Consider the following 18,604-nt stretch of genomic DNA (forward strand, 5'->3'; position numbering starts at 1 on the left):
AAGTCATAGTCTGCTTAACCGTTGACTTGTCTGTAATCTGTAGCCGCCCACACCTCCTTCCTCCCGTCTTCCCTCAATCTCTCAAGTCTCAATCATCATAATTTCCTTTCCTGTCCCTTTTCTGATCTCCTCAAGATTCATACCACCTCATGAGTACTGTACTACAAAATCTGCAAAAATCTGCACTAAACTTGGCGATCAAGATTCTCTCTCTCCGCTCTCCGGTCGAAGTCAAACGAAATAGGCTGTTGCCCTGCGTGATCGGCTGATCCTACTGGCCAGTAGAAGTGTATAAACCCACAGGCCAGTAGCTGCTCTGCTGCATCGAGACATCAGAGCCGAAGAAACCAGCTCGCGAATGGACCAGGACCAAGAACAGACACAGCCAGCCGCGGCGAAGGCACCCGTGGAGGTCACGCTCCGGCGGTTCGAGCTCTCCGACGTCGAGGCCATGATGGCGTGGGCGTCAGACCCGCAGGTCGCCGCCGCCTGCCGCTGGGACCCTTACGAGTCCACGGAGCCGCTGCTCGCCTTCATCCGGGACGTCGTGCTCCCGCACCCGTGGTTCCGCGCCGTCTGCCTCGCCGGAGAGTCCCGGCCCGTCGGGGCCGTGTCCGTGACGCCGACGGACGACCCGTGCCGGGCCGAGCTGGGCTACGTGCTGGCGCGCTCGCACTGGGGCAAGGGCGTGGCGACGGCCGCCGTGAAGCGGACGGTGGCTACGGTGTTCGGCGAGGTGAAGGGGCTGGAGCGCGTGGAGGCGCTCGTGGACGTGGCGAACCCAGCGTCGCAGCGCGTGCTGGAGAAGGCCGGGTTCCGGCGGGAGGCCGTGCTGCGGAAGTACGCCGTGCTCAAGGGCGCCGTCAGGGACATGGTCATGTTTAGCTTCATCGACACCGACCCACTGATCTCCTGATTCACGCGTTCGTGGATGTAAAAACGCATTGCTTGCTCATGTGCCTGAGCGTGTGAACCAGCTGCTGCAGACTTGCTGCTGAATGCATCGGCGTCTCAGCCGAATCTTCAGTGCTGTTTCTTTAGTTTGTTCCTTCTTTTACGGCGCAATTTACTGGCCATCCATCAAACAGCGTTCGATTTTCGCGAAAAATTTGCAAATTCGCTGTCGATTGTAGAACGTGTAACCGTAGTTGTTAGACTCCTCAATCAGGGCTCCATGATACATCGAGCACTAATAGGGACGTGGCTAATTCATGGACACGCACGGGTAAGTCAACTAGCAACTTTACTTTTTGGAAAGTCCTCCCTCTCCGTAATTTTCCTTTTTTTTGCGAAGTTTTCTAAAAAACTTTTAAACAAAAGTTATTGAGAAAAAAATTATCGAGGAAAAATTATCGAGAAATTTTTTTTAGCAAAAACATTTTCAGTATAAAATTTTCAGCACAAATTTTTGTACCCCACATGGGACAAGGGCACAAGGCCGAGCGCGCGTGACTTCGTATCAGGATTCGCGCACTAATAGTCTATTGCAAATTGCGAGCTGATACCACAGTAGCCTGCTGTACTTAACAGACAACAGTAGTAAGCTTGGCCTCCACGCTACACAACAGCATCTCCGATGGAAGAGATTGAATGGCTGGCGCAAGGGAGCCATCGCAGAGAGATAACGACACGCAGGATCAAACTAAGTACTACAGGGTGTATTAGGATTAAAAAAATCAAACTTTATAAACAGGTTCCAAATACAGTGCGTATTAGGATTAAAAAAATCAAACTTTATACACAGGTCGTAGGCGCCGTGTCCGTTGCGCCGACGGCGGAGCGGTGCCGCGGGGAGCTCGGGTACGTTCTGGCCCGCGCGCACTGGGGCAAGGGCGTGGCGACGGCGGCCGTGCGGCGCGCGCTGGGGGCCGTGTTCGCAGAGGTGGGGAGGCTGGCGCGCGTGGAGGCGCCAGTGGACGTGGATAACCCCGCGTCGCAGCGCGTGGCGGAGAAGGCCGGGTTCCGCCGAGAGGGCGTGCTGCGGGGACATGGTCTTGTGCAGCTTCCTCTCCTCCGACCCTCTCCCCGAGTGATCCTTGGCTCCATGCCTCCATGCATCTCGACTCAACTGCAAATTCGAGACCGAAGCATTTAGCTTGGTCTTCCTGTTGAACCGCCGGTGTTGAGCGCAATATTTGCTACAATCTGTGTCCAATCGAATGCATGCGCCTCTAGCTGAAAAACTGACAATTTCGTGTATGAATCGGCGATGTTGCGTGCTCCATCGGTGTAGCTGTTTGGAGGATGAAGGTGACAGTGGAGCCGTGCCATTTCTGGACCCAACACAGCTATCCGATCGGTGCGCCTCGCCGGCATGTTTTCGCCGGTTTTTGGAATGACGCAGTGGTTTGGATTCAGCTTACGTGTTCCTCGTGCCACTCGATGAGTTGCACTGATTTCTGGTCGGGATGATTGGAGTTGGTTGTTTGGTATTCCAATTCCACGTGGTGCTTCGCCACTTGGCTGGAAGACATCTTCCCGAAGTTGCCACGTGTTTCATGAATATGCTACTCAATCAGATGTGGTTAGTACCAGGAGGTGAATTTTGCTCATAGACCATTCTAATCATCTATCTTGCTCACCATTGTCGACATTTTGCTTAGCTCAAGTTTCACACTCGAGAAGCACAACTTCTCACGATGTTATTAATCTAGATTAAGTAAAGTGACTCATGTCCTTCCTTTTTTATAAGATAAGGTTGGGGGGCTACACGATTTGTCTCATTGTGTGCACCTGTAATAGTTCGGCTAATTAGTATTTTTGTATCGTATGTCACAAGTGTATTGGTACTTAGATTTAATGCTATCTTGATAGTTTAAGGTCTGCTGGTTTTAATTTAAGATTGTAAAAAACTGTTTGTAGATTGTAAATTATAGAAACTGGATTGTAGAAGCTAATGGAATTCGGATTGCTGAATTGTTACTATTTGAATGTTGAAGGGTTACAAACTAGATTGTGATGATGGTCCGTTTATTTCAACTTGCAGATTATAAATTACAATCTACAGTATCTATCTGAAATAAATATGGATTAAATAAGTTCGGATCAGTTTATAAGTTTTTGTATTTTAAACATATTACATCCGAGTTAATTCTTTTACACGAAGCAAGAATAAAAATGTAAATAAGGTGTTAAACATACGCGGTCTGTCCCGCGTGGAGACTAGGCGGTAAATGAATTTGGATGGGTTGTATTGCAACCCCTTTGATTTAGTGCGTCAAAATCCAATAGTAAAACAGACACGGAATTCCACTAATGACTCAGCATCATGTCACGGACGTGGGCTGCAATGGGCCGGGGGTGGACTGCGGGGTGGCCCACTCCCTGATGTGGGCGTATATGTGAGCAAGTCACCGTCCAGCTAGAGAATCATCGAAGAACAGAAGGATAGGCATCGTCTTCTACCTCCAGCTTTGCTCGTTCTCTGCGCTTTCCTCTTCATTCCCCAGCCCCTGTGCTCTCCCCCATCTATTGCTCTATCTCAGCTCTAGACTCCCTTTCCCTTCAATTGTATCCCCACTGAACTTGTATATCTTCTGTGAGCTTGCAATATACAACACAGTTGGAGTGGATTTTGGGTGTTCATGTGTTGATTTGTGTGCTTGAACAACCGGGATTGTGACACATCAGCAAGTATCCAAGGCTCAGAGATGGAGCAAGAAGCGCCTTCCCAAGCGGAGTCCACGACCGAGGACACGGTGACGCTCCGGCCGTTCGACCTCGCCGACGTCGACCCGATGACGGCGTGGGCGTCGGACCCCGTGGCCACGGCCTTCGTGACTTGGGACCCCTACACGTCCCGGGAAGCCCTGCTCGCGTTCCTGCGCGACACCGTGCTGCCGCACCCCTGGTTCCGCGCCGTCTGCCTCGGCGGCGGCGCTCCCGTCGGTGCGGTGTCCGTGACGCCGACGGACGACCGGTGCCGCGCCGAGCTCGGCATCGTGCTGGCGCGCGCGCACTGGGGCAAGGGCGTGGCCACGGCAGCGCTGAAGCGCACGGTCGCCGCGGTGTTCGGCGACCTGGAGGGCGTGGAGCGCGTGGAGGCGCTCGTCGACGTCGACAACGCGGCGTCGCAGCGCGTGCTGGACAAGGCCGGGTTCCAGCGGGAGGCCGTGCTGCGGAGCTACTGCGTGGTCAAGGGCAGGCTAAGGGACATGGTCATCTACAGCTTCATCTCCACTGACCCTGTCGTCGAGTGATCATCCAGATTTTTGAAAGATCTGCCTATTTTATATTGAATAAGAAGGAGAGGCTAAGACCGACCAAAGATGCATGTATAGGTTAATAATAATTGCATGTATCAGATTTGATAACATGAATGCATAATTCAAAGTTGCCAAGAACACAAATCGCATTGCTGATTGCAAAGCTGCAAGAAATTCAGCTTTCGATTACAGAATAGGTAACACAAAGGTTGGGGCCAAAAATCAGTAGGCAATGTAAAGATGCAAATAAGCACTGCGGAGCAGCTTCGCCTCAGGTTTGATGTTGCTCAGGAAGTGAGACAGCTCACTGTGGAGGAGCCGCAGCTCAGATGCCACCTCAAGAAAAAATGCACCCCAGGCTTAAATTGTGTAGGGGTCTGGGTTTTTTTTCAGTTTGAGATTCTGAAAAACAGTTCTTAAATGGTAGATTGTAAAAAGCTAGACTGTGAAATATTTTTAATTATAGATTATAATAAATTTTGATGAACAGTTCAGTACATTGTAGTTTTACTATCTATAAAAAACTAAGAAAAATCAGCTTCCTAGATTCACACAATCCAATAAGCGGATTGTAAAAAACTGTGATAGAAAGTTGTTTGCTTGTTTCAACTTTATATTATAAAAACTAAAAGCCACGATCTAAAGCCGAAATAAACAGTCTTTTAGCCTCTCCATTGAGCGCACTATCGCTCATCAACACTCAATATTGTTGTGACTGGGCGAGAGAGATACTAATACACTATTCTTCTCGGGGGATAATTGGATCGAGGGTTCATTGCTTGAACGCTTTAACTCGTTACCTTTAAAATTCATTTATAGTTCAATTCATATATGGGATGGATCCATATATGACAACATACCACGTATATAATAGAAAAATACACATGATCTTCATTCAGTGTCACGATAGATTAGCTCCGAATAACATCTATAACATCACGTAAGCTATATTTAAAATATGAATGCTTATAAACCATCCTTAACATATTAAAGTACCAAATCTTATATTTACTAATTGGAGACTCATTTTGGTACTTTCACGTTAATCTTAAGAAAATTCTAGAAATTATTATAAAAAAGCAAATCATCCTATCGTCGAATTAATTGATTGGCTAACTATAACCATGGATCAACAACCAGACGAAACAACATAGAAGATTAAAAAACAAATCATAAAGTCCGGTTCTAATACTACTTCTTGTCTTGCCTTTTCTTCCCTTTTTTTGTTGTAGATACCATTTATCCAACAAAGTTACGTTAGCAAACTCTAACTTAGTTACGTTAGCAATTAACATACTTTTCCAAATCAATTATAATCAAACATTACAAAATTAAAATAACAGAACGCAAACATATTATGAATTATCACACAAAAATAATATCAAATAACTTATAATGTATTTAAAAAAATAATATGAGATACAGTGACAATATTAAAAATAATAATAATTTCAAAAAATCAAGAAACAAATAAAAATCAATTTGCATAACATATAAAATGAAAATTATAAATTAGATCTATTCACAAATAATAAATATGATTCCAATATTATGAACAAAAAATTATATTTATATTTTACATTCTAATATTTAAATATAAACAGTTGATATATCTTAGTATACAACCATTATTAACACAAATATCTACAATTCAACCGTAAGCTACATTTATAACATGTGCAGTCGCACGAGTTGATACGCTAGTAGTACTAATTATATAGCACCAGCATTTAGGTTACATGAGCCGGATATTACAACACCTAGCTCACCTCGTCGGTTTTATCCCTCCAAGAATCCGACGTCGTAGGACGGTCACGGAAGGCCTCGATAGTAGAAGATGGGTCACTGATATACGAGGAGGGCTTACTATTCAGGCTTTGGCTAAATAGTTATCAGTGTGGACGGTTGTGCAGCGGGTGACACTTCAGCCAGAGACCGGGGATCAAACTGTTGTATGGAAATCGTGCTCCAGCGGTATCTACAGCTCCAAATCAGCACATCTTGCTTTCTTCAATGGGGCGATACATTGGCCGTGCGAACTACTGTAAACTCGGAATTGAGATCCTTTGACTTCAGAGGAATTCAAGTTATGGTGATTTCAAAACGTTGCGAGCCGTTTAATCTCAAATGAATGGATAAAATTTAATGTTACAATATTTTTATAAACAGCATAATCGCAAGTTACTGTTTCCCTCTGACTTCATAGGATCCGGGCGCCATTAAAGTTTGAGCTCTTCCTTTGGCTGGCGCTCCACGACCGCTGCTGGACTGCAGACCATCTGTTGCGTAGGAACATCGCAACTAATCCGATGTGTGTCCTGTGTGGTCAAGAGGAGGAGACGATCAATCACCTACTACTCCAGTGCTCCATCAGAAGGCCGGTCTGATTCCAAATTCTTCGGCTGCTGGGCCTGCAGCGGATCACGCCGGCGCCATCTGACACTCTGGACGAGCGGTGGCTCTCCATCCAGGGCAGAGTACGTTCAGACAAACGCAAAGGATGTAATTCTCTCGTCATCCTCTGCCTTCGGTTGATCTGGCTTGAGCGGAATGCCGTGTATTCCGATCGGAGGCGCACGACATTCGCTCTTGTGGTCCAGAACATCGAGGAGACCGGCCAGTTGCGGGTAGAAGCAGGTGGAAAGTGTTTGGCTAGTCTCATTTCTTAGCTCTAGAGGAAAATAGCCGTAGCTTTGCATATGGACCACAGTAAAGAATGTTTATTTCTCCTTATTGAAATGACACGCTAATGTATAGCGTGTTCCCGAAAAAATAAAGCTACTGTTTTCTTTTGCTCGGTTGGTCTCCAAGAAGACACATGGAGTTATTACTGAAATTTTTTCTCAAACCTCCACTGATCGATAAACAGAAGGAGAGGACACGAGACACAAGAGGGACATGACATGAGATGGGAAGAGATAGGGGTCAGGCTAGGCCTCCCATCCCCTGAGAACGGTGGCACGCGCGACGCGGCTGACGCCGAGGGTGAAGGCGCCCATGCGGAGGTCGCAGTTGTGGCTCCGGCACATCTCCTTCACGTCCCTGAACCCGCGCGTCATGTACGTCCTCAGCTCCTCGTTCACCTTCTCCTCGTCCCACATGAACCCCTGGATGTTCTGAACAACCAAAGCATATGATCACGGTTACATTTACATTGCTCTGAACAAAGCACAAGAACATTGTGCAGTGACTGACAGGCAGCTCAAAGAACAAGAACTACTGACCTGAACCCACTCGAAGTAGCTCACCGTGACGCCGCCAGAGTTCGCCAGTATGTCCGGCAGAATGAGAACGCCTTTCTTTGACAGGATCTGGAGATGCAATGCAGGGAGAAATCAGAAAACATACAGAAAGTAGTCGATTTCTTCACTGTCAGTCTCTCTGAAACTGCCAAGGTATGACTTGCCTCGTCTGCCTCGGGGTCTGTGGGGTGATTGGCAGCCTCAATGATGTACTTTGCTTTGATGTCATTAGCATTGTCCCTGGAAAACCATGGTGGAAAGCAAATTTTCATTTGCATTTAGGTTTGGATATGCAGAAACAGCTAGGATGTATGTGACTGAACACATAAAACAGTACTGAAAGAGAAGTGAGATTTGAGTAGGGTGAAATGGACTGCAGTGTGGGAAAATTACTTGTTTATCACTCCCCCAAGTGCTGCCGGGATGAGGACATCACAATCTTCAGTGAGCAGGGAGTGTGGGTCGATCGCATCTCCCCCGTCGAAGCCCTTGATCCCGCGGTTCTCCGCCGAGTGCTTCACTAGCCTGGCGATGTCAAGGCCGTTGACGTTCTTGACAGCGCCTGTGACATCGCTGATTGCAATCACCTTGCCACCAGCTTCACTGATCAGTTGAGCAGCCCAGGAACCAACATTACCAAATCCCTGATAAAAGACAAACCCATGCTCATATATAAGAGGTAATCTTTGCAGCTAAAATGTTCAGCTGTGCCTGGTTTTAGTGCAAACAAAGGTAAAGAACAAACATGAACCATGGAGTTGAAAAACGCATGTTAGGTGATTCACGTATTTTTCATAGTTTTTCTGCCACTCTTTCGATTAAGTATTCCTTAATTTATATTGCGCGTCTTTGAGTGTTCCTTCGATCATCTGACACTTGCTTTTCATAAAATAGAAATATGGCTTAACCTACGCATCATTTACCTGTATAATGAAACGCTGGCCTGCAATGCCTTTGCCATGCTCTGCAAGTAAGGCTTCAGTAGCAAACAGAACTCCCCTTCCAGTAGCTGCATCTCTGCCCAATGATCCTCCAAGGTCCTGTATTGTGAGAAAATTCATAAACATATAAGATGAAGATAAGATAAACCAGTTTTCTCTGAAGAACTAAATCCTTTGCTTCCATCCAGAAACTCATTCTGCATACTAAGCATCACAATCATGCTTGACAAATTCTTGTTTGACTACTACTTGTGGAAATACCTGGTATCTTACAATTTTTAATCTGGAATCATCATTTTCAGTACACGTCCATGATAAGAGTGCAAGGATAGATACTTACAACAGGCTTTCCTGTCACCACAGCAGGTGAGTAACCATGGAACTTTGAGTACTCATCAAGTATCCAGGCCATTGTCTACATCCATGAAACAAACAAAACAAGTCACATTAAAATACACATATACAGATGACTAATTCTCATCAAAGTCTTTCATGAAAGAATATACAAAGGAAATAACCTGTGAGTTGGTGCCCATATCTGGAGCTGGAACGTCGGTATGGATGCCAATTAAGTCATGGATTTTCTGAGTAAAAACTCGGGTAAGTCGCTCAAGCTCAGAGATGCTCAACTCTCCAGGACTGCATCCTATTCCACCTTTAGCTCCTCCATATGGTATGTTAGCCACGGCTGTTTTCCATGTCATTAGTTGTGCCAAGGCATTGACCTCATCAGGATCAACCTGTTGGTTTTAAAAAAAATCAGGATCAACCTGAGCTATATAAGAGCTTTTGAATGTCAGGACTTGAAGTGATCATACGCTATCTGGTTTTGTCAGCGGCCTTGAAAGAGTATTAAATAAAGAGAAAACTTATATACATATGACCATAATACCAGATTTTTAAGGAAATAAAGTCATAATGTGACACCATATAGCTCAAAGATTGAGTTGCTCTTCCTAGTTTCAATATACTTTGTTTTTCATTACTTCGGGAAGATATGGCAAAACTAACATGAACAGCTGAGAACTATGCTGCGTACGGTAGATTCCTTGAAAAACAAGAATTTATGCTTAGGGGCCATTTCAAGCATATATGCTCAAGGACCATTTCAAGTCGGCAAAAGTGTTGCAAGAACCAAATGCTGATTACTTGTGTTTTGGAGAACAGAAGAACCGAGCAACACAGCTGCTCACCTCGTGGTGGTATCTGATTCCACCCTTCATGGGGCCCCTGGCATTGTCATGTTGGACCCTGAACCCAACATAGGACGCTAAGGTTCCATCATCTTTGGGGATTGTGCATTCAACCTGCAACCACAAACTGCTTGTTACTCAATAATTGAACATACTGTTCAGATGAACAAAAAAAACACAGAAGAACCCTGTAAAACTACTGAACCTGGTCAAGTAACTACTTTTTAATATATCTTTTTATCATATTCATCAGGAAGACAGGAAGCACCATGATCAAGAGAAACAGCAGAACAAAGCTTGCCAGATCTAAAACATTGTAGTGGGTTCATCACCTTGATCTCCCTGAATGGGATGAGCAAGCTCTTCTCCAACTTGGAGTCCAGACCCAGCAGCTTAGCTGCCTGCTTGAAGTTCCTGCTGGTTGCGGCCAACGCATTCATCCTGCTTGACGAAGTGCCCCTTTAGAGCCGCACCTGAAAACGAATCAAGAAGCCCAATGGGATAAGCAACAATCCAACAAACCTGACCATAAGAGCTAGAAGAAGCATGAACAAATCAAACCTGTGCAGGAAACCAAGGATAATTTAGTTTTGCCTTTCCAAGCAGCAATAAAATATTGCTAGCGAGGAGGGGACGCACAAAGGCTCTTGAGGAGTCTCGGTGTCAGCATGGAGTACGATATATAGCTCCTTGGTGGAGTTTGGTTTGGTTAAAAAAAAAAGTAGAAGCAGGTTGTGAAATACTAGTAGTGACAAGATCTTGTTCCTGTCCTATCACACATCTGGCGTCTGACTGTAATTAATATACTTACGGTATAAGTATATACAGTAATTGGGTGACTAGGAACTAAAATATCTACTGTCAATCTATGAAAAGGAACCAATCCTTTACCCTTCTTGAGAGAAAAGTGGCAGGAACTGATCTCTCTAATGTGTCTGATAACGATTCAGACAGCAGCACAGAGGACAGCACTGCTTGTTTTTTCAGGAAAACAGCCAGCATTTCAGTCGCAAACCAGTGAAAGGAGTACTGCTCAATAATCTCTCCAGGGTGGCAGCAACAGCAGATTGCTCATGCAGTTAGATGTACAATTGTACTGGGGTGTCTTACTACTGTACAGCCACTGTGTGTCTGTGTCATCTGCTGTATGGTCATTCTCTGATTCAGTGATTTGCCGACGTTGAACAGAGAGCGTCAAGTTTTTTTCCTCTGAAATAACAAAGCGCACAAGGTTCCTGTAGTACGCCTCACATCAAACATCATACGTGTGATCGCTAACATACAGATTTACATGACTCTGCCAATGGCTTAGACACAGACACACGATTACGAGTTATGCATCCAAAGAGTTCTATTAGTACTGTTACTACATACAAATCATCACCCATTCACCCTACGGAGTTTCAGGACCGCCACCACCAACAATAAGCAAAAGCACATGGCTGACTCAGTAGTGACACGCTGTGGAATAATTTATGCATTCAGTTTTGCATTTGTTAGTATAACACTGAATAATGTCAAGGAAAAAGCCACAAGTATCTCATGGATCAGAGGTTGCTTTCATCCTCGAACCGATCATAATGCTAAGAGTAAGACGCGGCATTATACATAGCCATAGGTGTGCAGCAGTGCAGCATGTGGAGCGTATGCTCATATAGGTCCATCCAATGATATGCGTTGACAAAAAACAGCACATGCCATGTGAAATGTGTTAGGCAGTACAGACTGTTTTTAATAAATAGGCTTAATAGTATGTGAGCTTTGTCGCCTTTGTTATAGGATAAGATCGCATTAGTGATTAGTTCTACAAGTTGAACGCATATTCTGAAAAGTGAGAAAAAAACTGAGAAGAAAATATGCTCTGTCCTAAAGTTTTGCTCTCAAGAGAAGGACCTTTGAAAAATTTTGCACATGAACAATTAGATGGGCTAAAAGTTGGTTTAGATGATATTCTAGATTTTAGAGCAGCGATTTTTGTTTGTTCTAGCAAAGTTCTAAAAGAATGTTAAAATAAGCACCGTATGTCAAACGCAGAATTGAATGAAATCTTCTTCTGTGTTTTCTTATCCTTATTTAAAAGTTAGGCGTGCATTCTTGTAAAAGAAGCAAATCATTCAGATGCAAGCATGATCTTGAAGGTGGACGAAGGAGAAGACAAGGGATGTCTTCTATTTCCACACCAGATTATCAGCGTAGACGAGTTCAAAATTATAGGGCAAGTTAGTAATTAGGTGTGTAACATGTGGAGACAAATGAACCATGACACATCTATATTTGTAGAAAAAAAAGGGACCACGCTAATAAGATTCTGCAGGTTAGATAAATAGCTAGCTCCACACCTAACGCTTCACCCAGCCAGTCTACTTTTGAATCAGCAAAATATTTTGTTTCACTAATACATGTGGATCACAAGATGTGTCCAATAGTCTATTAATCTAGACTGAAAAAAAATACAATGATTAATAAAAAAATCGCATGAGAAACCAAAATTGGAGGCTCCGCAAAAGCAAACTAAACTAGCAACACATCCAGCACAAAGCCATCGTCTCAACACCAGATTAGGCCAACATCACGCGGTCACAGAACAAGGAAATGGTAGAGCGTCTTACATGCAGCCAGCAACTGGAGCGTCTTACACTAGCATAAAATCCGATCTATCTATCTAAGATCCAACGGTCCACATCGAGGGGGGATTGAGCGATGACGCAAGGACGACGGCAGTGTTAGCAACTAGATCCACCCATGATTCCAATGGATCCGAATGTGAGAGCCGCGATAGTAGCCTACCATCTACGGTTCATATGAATACTGTGCTGATTTACTATCCACGTGCTGTAGCGTTAGATGTTGTCCATCCTTACAGATCCAACGGCTCATATCGGAGTGAAGTTACAATCAGAGGATCAGCGCGATTCCAATTGCTCTGGTTGAGTTGGGTCCGGTTGGGTGCGGAGGTGCATCTCATTCCATTCAAGTGTTCTGGGATCAAAATCAAATGGGGAGGGTCCATGGTCCACCCTCCAATTATTTGGAAAAAATTATATGCAACGATACATCATCATGCAGTATCGTCTAGATATCCATCATATGTCCTTAACATGGATCTCAAAACGGTGAATCTCGTCTAAATAAAAAAAAATATCATGCATGCTTATTACTTGACATCTATGATTAGCGTTGAGTAAATTCCATCTGCCGCTTTAAGATACACGTTGAAGATAAATAACGGCCATCCAAATGGTGTTACGGAGACGTCTGCAACACCTATACATAGAATTTTTTTCTAATTGTTTCCTCTCCCCTCTTGTTCATTCGTTGATGAACCAACCGTTGGATTTGGAAGACTGACGCATATCGTTATAACTAGCTGCTCTCCGGCTTTCCAGTTCAAAAGGTACGGTTCTGCCTTTGGCGTCACAAGAAAGTTCAGTATCCTTCAAACCTCAAGATGACCATACCGATTCTCTCCTTCAGGGATATCCCAATTGATTCTTAACGGACTGTTTCGAATGCGTGTAATTTACAGGAAATCATGCAATTCCTGTAAAAATCTAGAAAAAAAAAACTTCCTTTTCAATTTTAGATGAGAACTTTTGGTGGTGACCTTTCAAATTTGAACTAAAGCCGGTGTCTACTTTTTCTCAAAAATAGTGTCAGGAGATTAGGCCTCACTTAAGGAGGTGGGCACCCGAGTTCGAGCTCGAACATGCATTGTGCTTGACGACACTCTCTACCAACCTAAATTGGCACCCGTGAGACTCATACATTCAAGGTTGTTGGATGTTATCTATTCTCGTGTTACATATGCACCGGGGAATTATAAAAAACTCGAACTAAAAGGAGAGACATCCCGAATGTATTACATTAATATCGAGAAAAGGTCCCGAAAGTTAGGTGCAATCCGTATACTATCGTTGAGCAACCGTACCATGATCCGGGAACACATAACGAGAGGTTTTTTTTTTTTGCGAGAATAAGGATTCAAACCTTGATTGGTAGCCTAACATCCAGAGATTTTACCACTTTACTATTCGCACGTTCACACCGAGAAATTGTATACCTTACAAAAGACACTTAATGGAAGCATATATATATGTTCCTCAAACATTCTTGTGTCCAAAGGGGTCATGATCACGAACAGTGCCTAACGTTACTGCTGCTGTAGTTTTCACCGTGGCCTCAGATCACTGCATTCGAGAAATCATTGCCTGGTGCAATTAGCAAGCAAAAAGTCAATCCATATCCTCAAGCAAGAATCATAAAACCTTCCAACAAATCCTGATCAAGTGCGTGTACAACCAACAGCTAGTCATGACTTGGCGCATCTTGCATCATCCACGAAAACCGGGGAGATCTGCAACCAAACCAAATACGCAATGCAATTTGCAAGACGCACCATGCAAAGTCACAATTGGATTCCACCATCATCCCCACAAAGGCGTTGCTTTAGAATTTACAAGATGGATAACCATCCCCCCCCCCCCCCCCTGCAGGCCTCACACCCTGCTACTATTATGGCCTTTTGATATCCCAGATCGCAACTTCACAGGTTTCATCTAGAAGACGGGAAGACGAAAGAGGGAGTACATATGTGACATAGCACAAATCAACGTTACATGAACAGACACAATGGAAAATAAACATTGCAGACTTCTGGGTTCCTATTGCAGAACCGATCAACTTCAAAACCGTACAAATTCTGATGCTTTTCATACAGCACGCAAATCGAATTAACCATTACCGAGATGGTGACGAGTACGATAGATCATATGTACTACCTCCGTTTTCGTTGACTTATCACCAAAATTTACTGTAGCAATTATGAATAATTAAAACTTTCATGTCATTAGATTTATCTTGAAATGTACTTTATTAGTATTAGATACTTTTAAGTATTCATAAACAGTCCGTAGAAAAAAAGGTTGCTACAGTAAAAAGGCCTTTAAGTATTCGTAAACTGCCCGTAGAAAAAAGGTTGCTACAGTAAAAGGCTGGTGACAAGTAAACAAAAACAGGTAGTTTGTTTCCCATCCATAGCACTATTTAATTCTACAGCCTTTTGACACCAGGCACAAAAATAAATCGCTAACTTGAACAGCTTTAGGGCCAGAACAGCACAAAACCAACAGTAACTCCTACAGCATGGAGCTTGCATAACACCAAACATAGCTTTCATACACAAAACGATGATCCGGCACGCAATTATCTGCTCTAGGCACGAACCACTCTCAAGGATAAGAACAATGAATCATTCCGCGAGAGTCTCATCAAAATCAAATTACTCTTCGAAGTTCCAAAACACATGCAGGATACAATATATTAAGGTTCCATAACCGTGACAGATTATCCTAGGGCAAAACATCATTTGAGGAAACTGTCTAAAAACGAACACTTCATCAAGACTGTTTGGAGATGAACCAATAAAGTAGTAGGGCCAAGATTTCTGAAGCTGATATATAGCTTATCGCTTCTTGGAGACACCAACAGTCTTTCCTCTCCTACCAGTAGTCTTGGTGTGCTGACCACGGACACGCAGACCCCAGTAGTGACGCAGACCACGGTGGTTCCTGGAGAACAAATAGATGTGAGCAAGGAGATCGGTGATATTTATGCAGTAGATAATGAAAGATAACATCCAGAAGTTCACGGCCTTAGTATCACAATGAGGTAGGTGATATTTATGCAGTAGATGATGACAGATACCATCAAAAAGTTCAAGGCCTAAGGTATCATGGTAAATCAGACAGAAACAAACATGTTTATCAAATAATGACATCGCATAAAAATGTATGCATGGCAGCATTGAAAATTGTATGGTCTACAAAACAACGATAAACACACCTATCACAAAGGGATCAGCAAGTGCCTTGGGAAGTCAGAATATCCAGATATTCAGCAAGCAATGCATGGATCTTGAGGCAACAAATGACAAAATAGAACTTCTATTCAACAAACTAGTGTTGGAATCATGTAGTGACTCCAATTGCAAACCAGTCGTAAATATGAAAGTGTACCCAGCGAATCTAACAAGACTCCTGCAATGATGCACAGACGCTAAACCAACATAACCGATCAGGATACCATCCCATTTCACCAAAGCACACTCTCACTTGGCATGACCTAAGTCGACTTGCCATAAACCAAACAGGCAGGTGCAAACAAGGTCTCAGTGCCAACATATACAGTGGTGGTATCAAAAAGCTAACGTGTTGTGATAAAAGCAAAGCAAGCATGTCCATCAAAAGAAACACACCATACTTACCCTAACCAAATGTCACTAGGCATACATTTGTACTGGATAAGTTTTCAGTGGATTAGAAAGCCAGTCAACGATCCTGATGGTTAATAAACATCGATCTAAGCAATGTATCATATCAATGAGACAAATTTATTACTATCCATGCCTGTCCAGGACAACGACCAGTGGCATGAGACAAGTGAGATCTATCAACAGCATCTTTGCCAACCAAAGACTGGTAATAGTAGCAAATAGCAGCGAGTGATCAAAGAGCTGAGACCTGATCTTCTTGAGCCTCTCGAGGTCGTCCCTGAGCTTCATGTCGAGGGCATTGGAGACGACCTGAGAGAACCTGCCGTCCTTGTAGTCCTTCTTCCTGTTGAGAAACCAGTCCGGCACTTTGAACTGCCTGGGGTTCGCCACCACCGTCATCAGCCGCTCCAGCTCCTCCGGCGTCAGCTCACCGGCCCTGCAAACCCACCAACGCAACAAACAGCTCAGCCCCCAACTCTACCTGCCATTTGCGAGATCCGACTATGTCCTAAAGGTAGAAGAAGGTTCTTGCCTCTTGTTCATGTCGATGTCGGCCTTCTTGCAGACGATGTTGGAGAAGCGGCGACCGACACCCTTGATGGCGGTCAGCGCGAACATGATCTTCTGCTTCCCATCCACGTTGGTGTTCAGCAGACGCAGGATGTGCTGGAAGTCCTCACCGGCGATCAGCGACTGCGAACAAGGCATCACCGCGGAGTCAGAACACGAGAAGAGGAATCTTCGCGACGAGAGGCATCAGGTAGGTGAGAACAGTAAGTTTACCATGGTGGCGGCGGGGGGGGATCGGTCGCCCGCAGGTGGGAGGACGGCGACGGCGGCGGCGAGGCGGAGGAGGTGGTGGTGGGCGTCCGCGCGGCTAAGGTTTTGGAGGTGGGGTTAGGGGGAGGCTTATATACGGGAGGGTGAAACCCTAGAGCTTCATCGGACGGCTGCGATTTGATGGGGGGGAGGGATGGATCTCTGCGGGTTATGTTGGTGGGAGGCTTTCTGGGCCTTGGTTTGGCGCACGGGCTTTTTATGTTGTTCGACCTTGCATGGGCCGTGAGGAAAGCTTTTACATTGCAAGTTATCTTTTGCAAATAGATTTTTGTTAAAAATAATAATAATAATTTAATGAAAAACTACAAAAATATTAAATATCGGAAAATTGTAAAAAATAGTACTGCCGGCAAATCAATTGCCGATAAAATTTGCCGACAGGTGTTTTATACCGACAGGCTCTCCATCTATGCCTCACCACCCAACATGCACCTGACTGACTTATCACGATCGATTTGCTAACTGGTACTATTTTGTAAATTTCTAAAAATATAATAATTTTATAATTTTCCATTAAATTAATATTTTTAAAAAAGAACTTTTTGGCAATGCACGTAGAACTATCGAAAACACTAGTTCGCGGTTAACCTCCGCAAATGAATCTCACGACCGGGCCTCCGCGTGTGACGCGTGGCTATCCTCATACGTGGCAGAATACGCTCTCTCCTGTAAAACTAGCAGTAGCATGACATGTGGGGTAGCAGGGCAGCAACACGTAATCCTTCTCTTCCTTGTCCTTTTAAACATCCCAACCATATTTTTTTCATTTCATTGCTTTCCTGATCTCCCTCCTCGTTCTTGTTCCGTTTATTTTCTCTCCTCTGTAACAGCTTTCTTTCAAAGGGATTTGTGAAGTGAAAGAATAGAGAATCCCGTCTGGAGGGAATGATCTTGAAAATCACTTCGTGACGAAAACAGTGAAGGAAAATTGTTGGAGCGTTGAAGGAAACGAGAATCCATTCATGAAGAGATTCTTGTCCGCGAAGGAATCCCTTGAAGATGTCCTTATCTTCTCTCGCACGAGAGCTCGCCGTCGAGAAGCCACTGCACCGCTGCAATTCGCAAAGGATCTGATTGGTTGCCAACCAACCACCTAACTATGTCCATTGAATATAAATTTTTAGATATGACAAGTGTTTAATTATCTATAACAATGCAACATTCTAACCTAGCAGATACAAAGATTTCCTTTTGGGCTAAGGGAGGGAAACACCTTATTCAGTCTTCTCTGGTGAGCCAGGCCTAGTTAATAATATCATTAGTGAGCGATTAGCAAATAGTAAGTGATATTAATATATTTCAAAATGAATTAAGGTATGATTAGGTACATTTAAAGCTATTACAATGTATTATGGAATAATTAATATTGTATTAACACTTTTTTCTGATGTTTTTTTTCACACGTTATGTCTTCGTACAAGCAACCAAACAGCTTCCCAATCCAACATGTCCTAACAATGCAACTAACCAAACAAGCTCATTTGCATCCACTTAGCTGGTACACACTCAGCCAGACTTACAAGAATAGCATGTTGAGGGATTGGTTGCCCGTACGAATAGATTCCGCCTTGGTGGATGCATATAACTTTAAAGAGAAGTGTATTTAATTATCCGCATGCATTGTTCTACTCTAGTCCGGTGGATACAAGTGTACACTCGTAGCCTAGCCCAGGAAGGAAGCTCGATTTGGGCTTCGCTCCACAGCCTGGCTCGATAGATGCAGACTGTTGCATTTACTCATACAGGCGGGCTCACTTGTCAGTATCATAAAACCACCTTCATACGATCAACCAATCAGAATCTCAGTTCTTGCATCCGCTCACACGACCACGGATTCAGTCAACCGAACAAAAATATAACTCAACATGTCTAGACAAATACAACTAACCAAACTTTTTTCTTTTCAACAAAC

At 44.0% G+C, this 18,604-nt stretch overlaps 5 protein-coding genes across 5 annotated transcripts; 3 read left to right on the forward strand and 2 right to left on the reverse strand.

Moving 5' to 3' along the window:
* The first annotated feature begins 104 nt into the window (after positions 1 to 104).
* LOC133913507 (uncharacterized) lies at positions 105 to 1,108 on the forward strand. The gene has a single exon (XM_062356675.1). It carries the CDS (start codon positions 359 to 361, stop codon positions 914 to 916), a length of 558 nt encoding a protein of 185 aa, XP_062212659.1. The 5' UTR covers positions 105 to 358; the 3' UTR covers positions 917 to 1,108.
* A 482-nt stretch (positions 1,109 to 1,590) lies between these two features.
* Positions 1,591 to 2,095, forward strand: LOC133910799 (uncharacterized). Its single transcript, XM_062353063.1, has 2 exons — positions 1,591 to 1,656; positions 1,745 to 2,095. Exons 1-2 carry the CDS (start codon positions 1,591 to 1,593, stop codon positions 2,093 to 2,095), a joined length of 417 nt encoding a protein of 138 aa, XP_062209047.1.
* A 1,255-nt stretch (positions 2,096 to 3,350) lies between these two features.
* Positions 3,351 to 4,540, forward strand: LOC133911273 (uncharacterized). The gene has a single exon (XM_062353472.1). The coding sequence runs from the start codon at positions 3,651 to 3,653 to the stop codon at positions 4,197 to 4,199; it is 549 nt and encodes a 182-aa protein (XP_062209456.1). The 5' UTR covers positions 3,351 to 3,650; the 3' UTR covers positions 4,200 to 4,540.
* A 2,310-nt stretch (positions 4,541 to 6,850) lies between these two features.
* LOC133913509 (glutamate dehydrogenase 1, mitochondrial) lies at positions 6,851 to 10,901 on the reverse strand. Its single transcript, XM_062356677.1, has 10 exons — positions 10,143 to 10,901; positions 9,914 to 10,054; positions 9,582 to 9,695; positions 8,907 to 9,128; positions 8,729 to 8,803; positions 8,371 to 8,487; positions 7,841 to 8,091; positions 7,612 to 7,687; positions 7,430 to 7,516; positions 6,851 to 7,321 (listed from the first exon to the last, which is right to left on the reverse strand). Exons 2-10 carry the CDS (start codon positions 10,019 to 10,021, stop codon positions 7,136 to 7,138), a joined length of 1,236 nt encoding a protein of 411 aa, XP_062212661.1. The 5' UTR covers positions 10,022 to 10,054; positions 10,143 to 10,901; the 3' UTR covers positions 6,851 to 7,135.
* A 3,931-nt stretch (positions 10,902 to 14,832) lies between these two features.
* Positions 14,833 to 16,791, reverse strand: LOC133913510 (small ribosomal subunit protein uS13z/uS13y/uS13x-like). The gene is made up of 4 exons (XM_062356678.1): positions 16,636 to 16,791; positions 16,385 to 16,545; positions 16,100 to 16,288; positions 14,833 to 15,148 (listed from the first exon to the last, which is right to left on the reverse strand). The coding sequence occupies exons 1-4, from the start codon at positions 16,636 to 16,638 to the stop codon at positions 15,043 to 15,045; spliced, it is 459 nt and encodes a 152-aa protein (XP_062212662.1). The 5' UTR covers positions 16,639 to 16,791; the 3' UTR covers positions 14,833 to 15,042.
* Between the last annotated feature and the right edge of the window lie 1,813 nt (positions 16,792 to 18,604).

This window comes from Phragmites australis, chromosome 3 (assembly GCF_958298935.1).
Source record: "Phragmites australis chromosome 3, lpPhrAust1.1, whole genome shotgun sequence".
NCBI lineage: Eukaryota > Viridiplantae > Streptophyta > Magnoliopsida > Poales > Poaceae > Phragmites > Phragmites australis.